The sequence below is a fragment of the Aulostomus chinensis genome, chromosome 8, assembly GCF_037954235.1.
Source record: "Aulostomus chinensis isolate RoL2024-O1b breed Wild chromosome 8, RoL_Achi_v1.0, whole genome shotgun sequence".
Classification (NCBI taxonomy): domain Eukaryota; kingdom Metazoa; phylum Chordata; class Actinopteri; order Syngnathiformes; family Aulostomidae; genus Aulostomus; species Aulostomus chinensis.
This window is the reverse complement of record NC_141327.1, coordinates 28,428,155-28,438,852: the sequence shown is the minus strand read 5'-3', so window position 1 is coordinate 28,438,852 and position 10,698 is coordinate 28,428,155. Positions and strand designations below refer to the sequence as shown.

The 10,698-nt window shown below is 48.5% G+C and overlaps 1 protein-coding gene across 4 annotated transcripts; it reads right to left on the bottom strand.

Annotated features, from left to right (window-relative positions):
• Positions 1-2,012: 2,012 nt before the first annotated feature.
• Positions 2,013-10,123, bottom strand: LOC147257971 (dynein axonemal light chain 4). 4 transcript variants are annotated; one of them, XM_086210288.1, is made up of 4 exons: positions 9,868-10,095; positions 5,381-5,460; positions 4,727-4,810; positions 2,019-4,304 (listed from the first exon to the last, which is right to left on the bottom strand). In XM_086210288.1, the coding sequence occupies exons 1-4, from the start codon at positions 9,959-9,961 to the stop codon at positions 4,140-4,142; spliced, it is 423 nt and encodes a 140-aa protein (XP_086066414.1). In that variant the 5' UTR covers positions 9,962-10,095; the 3' UTR covers positions 2,019-4,139. The 4 variants fall into 4 exon arrangements, with proteins under 4 accessions (XP_086066415.1, XP_086066414.1, XP_086066417.1 ...); XM_086210291.1 differs by having other exon boundaries at positions 9,863-9,925; XM_086210290.1 differs by lacking the exon at positions 9,868-10,095 and adding an exon at positions 5,913-6,011 and having other exon boundaries at positions 2,021-4,304.
• Positions 10,124-10,698: the final 575 nt, after the last annotated feature.

Genomic DNA, 10,698 nt, shown 5'->3' with positions numbered 1-10,698 from the left:
GGAAAATTGATTGAAACACTGAGCAGGAGAGGAAAATCGAAGCACTCAGGACCCGAGGAGAGTTGAAGCGAGGGCAGCTTGAAGCTCTTTTGATGAGCAGTGGAACAACGCGGTTGCTGGGGTAACCCTGACACGACTCATTCATTATGAACCGTTCAGACAAAAAAAGACTCCCAAAACTCCTTGTGGGGACGTTACTCAATTTTTGGGAGATTTCCAAGGAGTTGGACATGCTTGTCTCAGACGGGTTTCTTTTTTGAAGAACTCATCGTAAAGTTGTCAGGTGGTGATGGTGTGAGGCCACATTCATGTAAGATCACGTCAAAATTATGAATCTGCATGACCGCCGGGGTGGAAGTCAAGCTGGCAACAGACCGATAAGCAGATGTTAGCGTCCCGTCAGGGCAAACCTGTGAAGTTCGGTGGTGTAAAACGTCACGTTTGCAAAGATTTCAGGGGGAATAAATGGAACTTTTCGTGATTTGTTGGCTGCTTCACTTTCTTTGGGCTCATCTTTCACCTCAGCGAGGTCACGCTGACCCACATCTACTCACGGTGCAGGTGGACGAGTACAGAGGTATGATGACCTCATAGAAGGTCTTAACGAGGAGGTTTCGGTGTCAGTCAGCAGAACTGGCGCTGGTGCGATCAGATCCACCGCCAGCTTCGTCCCATCTGTGAGGCCTGCGTACACCCTGACCTGATTCAGGGTCAGTGTGTTCAGGTAAACAACGCTGACGTTACCAGATCCCTCCTCTGCAGGGTCAGAATGACCTCCACTCTGTCAGGGTGCAAGAGGACAGTTCATGAATCAGTAAAGGTGGTGCACAAGCGGTGACGGGGCCCTCAGGTTTAGTCAGATTACCTCCACCGATGAAGTAAAGAGAACGGGGACCCACCTTTAAACATTCAACAAATACATGATAAAAAACCCCAACACATCGACTTCCTCCGTGCTGCTCCACCAAAGTAATCCAGGTGTCCTGACGCCTGGAGCAGCTGAGGCGTTCAGAGGAGCAGCGCTCGCTGAAGCTGGCGTTCCCTGCAGTTGTTTGGGAGACAATGACAGCGTCTTCTCCTGTGAGACTCCTCCAGTGCTCCTTGGACTAAAAGAAAAACTTCCACCCGACCTCCCATCAGCAGAAGGGAGGGAAGAGGACGACTGAGTCTTGGTTTATGAGGTCACCATCCCCCTCGTATGGTTCGGAACTGTTTCCTTACACCTGTTTTCTAGTGAAGTGAACTATTTTTTTAGATAATTAACATTCAGGTACCAGTCATTTTTAAATCTGGAAGCCTTGCTGCCGTGCCGGCTGTACAAATCTGAGGTTTTGAGTCTAAATGAAGACTTCCTCAGTCGAGCACAACTTAAAGTCTCACTTCCTCTCATTGTGAGTCTGTGCTCAGCACAACCATCAACCCTGATCAGACTCTAGGAGCTGCTGGGAAAACTCCTGCCTGCAGGTACTCGCTCTTAATGGCGCCTGGTAACTGTCGACTGAACGTTTACTGTAGTTTACGCTCGTCCTCCTACACGCCGCTGAGGGACGGGCTGTGAAAAGCCTGTTTTATGGAGACAAATTTTCAGTCGTGAACAAAGGCAGTGATGCATCTTTAGCAGCCTGAATCCACCGGAGCGCTCGTCATCAAACCGGCGAGCGGCTCAGGTTGCTCTCAAAGGGAAACTCCACAAGGGCGTTTCAGGAAACCTGACAGGCTGGGAAAAGTTTGATGCCAAATACTTGGAGAAAAACAACATTTTAACTGCAGTTCAAAATCGTTTTCAACACAAACTTCTTTAGTTTCTCATTGAAAACTGCCTGATCTAGTTTATTTTTTCTACTTTCTTTTATGAACAAAAAGCTGTGCCAAGTTATTTTTGGAGGAATCTGGTCGTGTCCGCTGAGCATTTGTTCAAGAATTTAGAAAAAGAAGCTGCCGGCATCCGATTCCTCTGTGTGAAGCATTTATTTACACACATTAACATTTCAAAACCAGGCATTCAGGTTTGAAATTGATCAGTAGATGAGAGCAATGACCTGTGGAGACCTCACAGTACTGGAGACGCTGGTTTGAGTTTAGAACTGTAAAAATCCCCCCAAAATATCCTTCATCTGACGAATCAGGCAACTACAGAACTGCGTTTGTTTACATGGCGATGCTGAATGTCACTGAAAAACTCACCAGAGTGACTTTTGGTGGAATTTTTAATCAAACATCTGTTTTCTCATGTCAGGAGAAGACGACATGGAGGTTGGACGCCGCTGCAGCGCTGCAACATTTAATTTAAAACCGTATTTTACACACACACTTTACCGAATATTGCAATTTCCTTCGATCAATGCTGCGGCCCCTGGCATCACGCTCAGTCAGCAGAAATTAAAATACTCTGGGAAAAAAGAAAGAAAACTTTGTGGATCCCATTGCAGTTTCATTCTGATGCCACTATGACGACCTCAGGGACCCTGGGGGCCTAAGACACACGCGCCATGTCAGCAGCTCTTCTAGTTCCCAGCGAAGGTTTAAAAAAAAAAAAAAAAATCACTTACGGAGATAAATGATGTCAAAATGCATTTGGGACACAGACGGCTACCAAAGTTCCTTTTTCACCACATTTCAGAGTTTATTGTACATTCAGGTCAGTTCACACACACACACACACACACACACACACACACAGGTCTGCTGCGCTGGCGCACTTTGACCGGCATCAACATGAAAACAGTCACATTGCAGATGTCGGCCGGAGAGGCGACGTTATTAAAAACACCTTTACTGGGAGGAAAGGCTGATCTCTGTTGCTGGGCTCTGAGATTCTGAGCTCTCAGCTGTAAGAAGGTTACAGTTGCTTTTAAAAAGAATTATTTTCTCAAGTCGCATCAAAATATATACACGTAAAAAATATCGAAAATTGTATTGAAAGACAAGTGCAGTCGGTCGAGAGAGAAAATGTACAGGTGGCATGACTGTCGCTCAAAATCTAACCGCACGTCTGAGGAAGGTGATGATGCAATGTTGTTTAAAAAATAGTGTGTGTCCAGCACACACAAAGATACACACAGCCCACGCAAGCACGCGCACACACACACACACACACACACACACACGCGCGCTCTCCCTGCAGAGGAAGGAGGATAAAGGACTTTGGAGACCCTGGCCAGCTGTGTTTTTGTAAAAGTTGGACTCTCTCTCCCTCACTCACACACACAAAACCAGAGGTCCCCAACCAGCGGGCCTCAGACCAGCACCGGGTCTTGAGTTGTTTAGAACCGGGCCACAAAAACCCCCCAGAAAGCAAGAGGGCGCATGTTCACACAGGTGTTGTATAAAGGATGGAAGAGAAGCCAGCGGCACCCTACGGCCCTGACGTGACACCACCTGCATGCGCCTCTAACATTCAAAGACTGAAGAAAAACAGTCGACTCGGCTGAGACGGTAGGAAGGTTGTCTCCGCGTCTGTGTTTTGACGTGGTTTAGTCTGCCGTCACGAACCTCCCTGGACTGTAGGACTTCCTGGTTAATCACCGCAGCGTGAACTACAGAACACCAGGCCCACGTGAGGCTCATGGAAGTGTTGATGATCCGAAGCGCTTGGATCCCCGACCGTATTATCCAGCCATCACAGTCCGACTTGGGAAAGTAGTTTCAGTTTGACTGACACGTTCACGTGGACCTCAAAGGTCCCGTTTTAGTTGGGCAGATCGAGATAAACAGGCTTCTTCTTAGTTTAGTTCTGACTGTTGTGTTACGATGCCTCTTATACTTTAACGTGACATCAGTGAAGGACACCCACCCCACCCCCCCCAGCCACCTGGTCCGAGGTTGGGAACCCCTGTTCTAGAACATGGACACAGCTTCAGAGAAGATGCAGGGTTAAAAGCAAAGAGACAGAGGAAGTGACAGATAAGGCAGGATGCTATTTTCATGACTATGAGTGACGGTCGCACCCAACATCACCAACAACCCTTTTCCCTGCCATCTACAGTTTAAACTGGACGAGATCTCTGACGGATGTGGGACTGGAGGCCACAGTGGCTGGTAGAGTCAACAACAGGAGTGGGACCAGCACGCGGCTGGTGTTCAGTCCCTAACCAGTGACCATGGCAGAGCGGCGGCGAGGCGTGGCAAAGGTGCTGCTGCTACGAGCATTTCCACACACACACCGCCAGGCTCCCTCCAAAGAACATGTAGAGCAGGTTCTTCACCTCGTGTGTGACCTCGAAGCCAAAACCTTCCCCGATCACCACGTGCCACGAGCTGCCAAACTTCTTGTCCATGGACTCCTTGATCATCTTCGCTGCACTCTGGGGACACAAGCGCAGAGATGAAACATGGGAAATGAACATGACTCAGGCAATTAACACAAATAAGAGCCATTAATTATAAATGCAATATGGCAGGAGCCAGAGAAGAAGCTAGAGACGCTTCTGTCCTATGTGCTGCATGAAGGAGCTCAGCCTCACGCTAGTTAGCTTAGCACAATGACTGGACAATAAGAAACTTCCCCTTAAATGTGGCGCGTTCCTTTAAAAATGGAGCCATTGACAGTAAAACCTGTGCGATAACAAAACAAAAGATGTAATGATTTTCTTTGACGCCAGGACGCAGGTGACCACGCTGGCAGGTCACCTGCCAACCAGCAAGTAAACACAAGTGGACAATATGAAAGTCCAAAAACACAATCAAATACACACAACAGCGCTGTAACAGCACAACACACACGCACCTCGTTGTTTGTGGCAAACTTTTCGCAGGCGGTCACGCACAGCTCCATTGTCTCAACCCTCATTTCCTCTGGCATGTCCGTGTGCTGAAGACCAACACATGTTGAGAAAAATTGTACATTTTCCACTGTTGATAAATGTTTGGATTGTTTTTCCATTTCTCTACAACTCTGCTCTGGCAGGTCCGAAAGGCCACTCGGTTCCAGGAGCCTTTCAGGCTGCCTGCTGCAGAGTGGATCACATTCTCGTTTGTTTCAAGGAGGTCTCAGTCCTCTAGTTTGGAGAGGAGTACTACAGAAGTCCCGACCACCACGAAGGTGACAGCACAAAGACAGACGGTCACACACTTGTTGCCATGACGCAGGACTGACATGGAATGTGTCAACACGGCAGGACACTGTCCATCCTTGATAACCGTCACATGAGCGTGACAGGGAACCTGACTTCATGTGTGTAGAGGCCATCTATCAGTCATGCACCTGAACTAGTGAACCCGTAGGGCACGTGAGAGGCCGTTTATGCTACCTACAGCTATATAAGTTGTTTTAATGACAGTGACGAAACTTATTCAATTAGACTTGCACAAAGCATCAAGCTAGCGTGGCTAACCAGGCTAGCACAACACAAGTGATGCGCATCTGCAGGTTCTCCCCTACCCTGATGAGGGGGAAGCTGTTCAGTCTCTTGTAGTCGGCCTCTTCTTTCTTCCCCTCGCCAGTGGCTGCCATTCCGACGCCTGGAAACACACATGGCCATCATGATTAACCTCCAGGCTTCTGTTCAGACCGAGACAACGCGCTACTCCGCGGTGTGTCACGTCCTGAGCCGAGAGTCCACTCGCAGCCGGCTAGGTTAGCTAGCTAACGCACTCCAACAGCGCTAGCTACTAACTAGTATCTCGCTCATTGCTTCCATAAAAAAACAAATAGCAGCTCTTAACTTTGGTGCCTTTGATCCGTTACAACTGGTTAATAAACGCGAGCAGCCGGATCAGAAACCGTGAGTTAACTAGCGGACCAGGATCCACGAGCTACCTAATTAGCTTAGCTTGTTAGATGGCGAACAGCTGATGCTACCGGGATTTATTTCCTTCCCAGAATTCTTCAAATCCACCAACGTGTCACTGCGAGTGACTGGACGCTGTCAAAAGTCGATACATGTCAGGCGACGTTGACGTGAGTTACTTACGAGACGTCTGTCCTGGAAAAACTTCTGTTGTTTGACTCCAGGGCGGTTGTTAAGGAGACATTTTAAACAAGACGAGCATGACGTAAACCACGTACAGGGAAACCCCGCCTCTTTCCCCTCGCTGCGTTCCTATTGGTTCGTCGTCCGTCAATCAACTGAACAGGCGTTGGCGCCTCTGCCCGCCTCTAACAAAAATCTGGCGCTTTGAATTTTATCCGTTAAAATCTACACACGATCTCAAGACAACAGGGTCAGGGTTTACGTATTATTTTTTTAATACTTTTTTTTTTATTACTTTGAACATAGAGAGAAAAAATGAAGAAAAACACCGTTTTTAAACGCCACTTTAAAACATGCAGTCTGCTCGTGACGAGTGAGAAAAGGAAGTGGGGGATGTGGAGGTGCTTTTCTTTCAGCACCCTTCATGCCTAAGCATGTCTGTCAGGGTTTATATACTTTATGTTTGCATACATTTGACAGAATACAGAAGCAATCCATCAACCGTATGAAATCTGTGTGTGTGTGGGGGGGGTATCTGATATCTATGTGATGTTATTTTAATTTGGGTAAATTGGTAGTTGTGGAAAGAAAAACCATTCTTGGTCTAATCTGAGGACAGTGATTCTTTTCATATAAGAATTTAACAGCAATATTTCCAGAGTGAACTATGAAACTGAGAGGCACAGAAAGTTAAACGTGTTTATTAAAACCGGATGAACGCGCCCCTTCCTACCACTCTCTATTCACCTGTTTTAAAGCTATTGTTCAGAGGAGCTGCAGTCTTCCTCTGCCCCACTTCATCCGTGCCCTCTCTGAATCTGACCAACATTCCGCTGGAAACATCGGCGTGGAATCTCCCGATGGAGAGATTTGACCCAGAATCCTGAAACCCGCACAAGGACACACAACCCGTAAAAATCCACCGAGGAGCCAGCCTCTCCTCGAGCCTCGTGCGTGTTGTGCATTTCGCGTCACACAGTGAAACCCCACCAATATCCGGATTCATGTGGAGTCAGAAACAATGTCTCGCTCCGGGATTAGCGCGGATTATCAATCTCTGGACAGGCAGATCACTCGGTAATCTCCATTCTCTCTTGTCTCTCGCCCTGCAATCAGAAGGAGGATCCAACTGTAACAAGTCATGTCCCCATCTCATCTGCGCCCACCGGTGTGTGGCGGCCATTAACTAATTGCTCAAGAACAGATTACGTAATGAAACCGGGTGGGAAGGTGAAGCCAGGTGACCCTGTTTGGGTTACGACATCGTTTAGAAACACAAAATAAACAGGTTGATGGGCATCTGGAGCCGTTCGGGGTTCCAGGACTCTTGTAAACTCTTTCCACATACAGGACGTCCTGCTCCGGCTGAGCAACCCCTCGACTGTATTTTTGCTCTACAGAACAGACAAACACGACACCCACACGTGTCATCCCGTAACGTCCCCACAGCTCCGGGGCACCGGCGGGATTTCATGTGACGCTCTGGGAACGTTCAGGATGTTCTGGGATATTTTTTTTTTCCCCCCCAGAGTTGTTTATGGGAATACCGGACATTCCCTCCCGGTTTCTACACTGTAGGATATAATCGATGGTATGTAAAGTCACTGGGTTTATCGTTAAATGGCTGACATGAAGTCTGTTATTAACACGAGATGAGGACGTTTAAACATTTTGTTCTACGGCGTAAAACACATCAGTAAAAACTACTGTGAATATCCTTTGTCAAAATGCGTCGCGGTCTGAAACCGTGGGAACTGGAAGTGGCACCCTGCAGTTGTGCGTCTGCCTGGCACAGTGACCTTTGACCAGCTACATGTTTCCAGTTCCTCCTCAAGTCCTTGTGGATGTTTCTACAGATTTGCTCCAGGTGTTCCTGAGACATCACGCGAACGATAACCGGGGGGCAGGTATCAGCGGCGTGCACGTGAGGTCGAAGTCAACGTTTGTCTTGAATTTGGAGGAATTCTCTGGGGGTGCTGCGTTCGCGGGAGGGAGGGTGTGTGATATCTAAGCGAGAAAATCAGGAAGCAGAGTGAACAATGAGAAAAGTCAAACAAAGCGCAAAAAAAAAAAAAAAGACGGAGAAACAGGGAGAGATGTGGTTGGAGGAGGCGGTTAGAGGTCAAGGGTCAACTCTGTAAACACTGGTTAGCCAAAACATGCTGCCGAAGGGGACGAGGAGCAGGAGTTTGGATCATGGAGGGCAGGTTTGGAGAGGCGAGCCCGGTCAGAGCAGGCAGCAACGAGTACAAAATCAATTTTTAATCTGTCTCACAGGGAAGGCTGCTCCCGGCATCTGAATGAGAACGATTATGAAAGAGATCGGGATGTGTCGTGGTTTCAAAAATATGGACAAATATACATTTGTTTGTTGGTGTTTGGGAACGGTTGTGGTGGGGCGTTAAGGTCACGCGAGGATTTCCATAACGCCTGTCGCGCTAATGAAGGTGTATCTATTATTCAGGAGCGGCAGAGGCAGATTGCCAGGGAGGAGAGAGGAAGGCCCCATGTGAGTGCGCTAACGAGCAGCGACAGCGGCAACACCAGCACAGACCAAGGTGAGAACCTGGAACTAGCACAGCAGCTCCGAGCGACTCACCGCTGAGGACTCACCGCTGAGGACTCACCGCTGAGGACTCACTGGCTGAGTCACACTTCCATCACTCACTGAAAGATTGATTCTGAAATTGATTATCGTCTGGCTCGCTGAGCGGCAGCAGAATAAATCAGCCTCCGCTCCTCCTCCAACCTGTGTTGATTTATTTACTCTCGTTAACCGGCAGCTCCTCGGTTCGGAGACGCATCAGCGACAACTCAACAAACAGCAGGTTACCCTTCGGTCAAGAGTGGGTTGGGTTTTTTTTGCCCAAGATGTTAATTACAAGTTCCACATTTCTGACACTTTACCTTGTTTATGAATGAAAGTTCAAATAACCTCCCTTCTAGTCACCTCTGTCTTCGTTGGTTGTTGTCAATGTCTCGCCAGAACTGCAGCTCAAGAACAAAATAATCCTCCAACCCCAAAAAATCAAAACCAAAAATCTGTAAGAGAAATTAATTTGACTGACAGAAGCTTGCGTTTGAAGTCTGGCTTGAAATACGTGTTTGCTCATCGTTAGGATATAAAAAAAAAACAACTACAAATACCGTCGCAGTTTTATGATACAATGACCTTTGACCATCCCTCCCTCCATGTTCCCCCTCTTCTCCTGTTCAGGGTGGTGGGGGTGGAGCCTATCCCAGCAGCCTTCCCCCTGGACAGGTCACCAGTCCATGGCAGGGCCAACACATAGAGACAGACAACCATTGGCTCTCCCAGCCACGCCTACGGTCAATTTAGAGTCTGGATTAACCTGGTCCCTCTTGATGTCTTTGGACTGTGGAGGAAGCTGGAGTACCAGAGAGAACCCAGCAGGAACAGGGAGAACATGGAGACTCACACAGAAAGACCCCGTGCTGCAGCCGGGGGTCCACCCACAACCTTCTTGCTGGGGGGCCACAGGGAGGACCACTGCTCCACCAGGCCGCCCCCGACCTTTGACCATCAGATATTTTTAGTTCATCCTGGAGTCCCAGTGGATGTTTGTGCCAAATTTTAAGAAGATGTCTAAAAGCAGGGATGGGATGGACTGAAACCAGAACGTCTCTGGTCCACAGAAACAAAATATTTCATATCTGAGAATAATTCATTCTGTGCTTTCCGTCCTCGCAATGAATAAAAGTCTGCTGTGAAACTGTAATGATTACCTCAGACTGTGGGTTTCTTGTTTGCCAGCCTAACATGGCGGCGGTTGTAGCCCGGGTCAGAACACAACCTTAGGGCCAGATCCCGCAGCACAGTGAGCAAGTGTGTGTGTGTGTGTATGTGTGTGTGTGTGTGTGTGGTGGTCTGACCTGCTTCAAGCGCATATTAAAGTATTAAAGGAGGTGGTCTTTACTCCTGCACTCACCTTACCTGGCTTTCTTCCCGTTCCTTCTTGTCTGAAGTCCCTTTGTCTCCCGTTTCCGAACCAGCTCTCCGTGTTCGTCTGTCTTCTGTGGCACGTCATTCATGTCCGGGTTCCTGAGTGATGGCCTGATGTTGCGTGCTGTCGTTCATGACTTGTTTTTATACGGAATTTGTATTTTAACCTGCTCTTTTTTGACGCCGCCATCCCAGGTCTTGTCAGAGAGGTTCAAACCTCAACGTGGCCTCCCGGTAAAAGAAGTGTCAATCATGGCGAAGGTGTGTGTCCTTCAGAGGAGGGCGGGCTCTGCAGATTCCCCGGCTGTCTCCAGTGTCGCAGGGCAAGACGCAGAGACCCCCCCCGGTACCAAGCGCCGCACCCCCAGCAGCCCGGCTAAGTGGCAGCCAGAGTGAACATCTCACCCTGGTGATCCGTCACACTGCTGGTGAGTGACGTGAGTGAGGCGGTGAAGCTGCTCCACCGCTCGTAGAAACACAGTTCCAGATTTAATGTGGGGTTACAGCTTCGGTGACAGAGGGGTTAAACTGAACTTCCATCCTGCTTCTTAGTCACGCAGCTGAAGCGATGAGGCAGCCTGAGGAGAAGAGACGCGAGCGGAGGAAGGTTACACGTCAGGTCACCGCCGAGCGGAGCCCCACGCCAAGAGACGCGCGCGTGGGCGGATCAGGGATCACGAATCAAACCTGTGTGTATTAGACCTCCATTGAAGTTCTGAATCTCTCTCACACACACACACACACACACACACACACACACACACACACACACACACGTCAAACCCAAATTAGTCTGACAAATTTGCTGTACAACTACATGAG

What these genes read in the sequence shown, in the direction of transcription:
- LOC147257971 (XM_086210288.1), bottom strand. Translation starts at nt 9,961, where the DNA reads ATGACGTGCCACAGAAGACAGACGAACACGGAGAGCTGGTTCGGAAAC. An exon ending in AGGAACGGGAAGAAAGCCAG is followed by an intron (nt 5,461 to 9,867) that starts GTAAGGTGAGTG and finishes GTGTGTTTCCAG; the next exon opens with GCGTCGGAATGGCAGCCACT. An exon ending in ACAGCTTCCCCCTCATCAGG is followed by an intron (nt 4,811 to 5,380) that starts GTAGGGGAGAAC and finishes GTTGGTCTTCAG; the next exon opens with CACACGGACATGCCAGAGGA.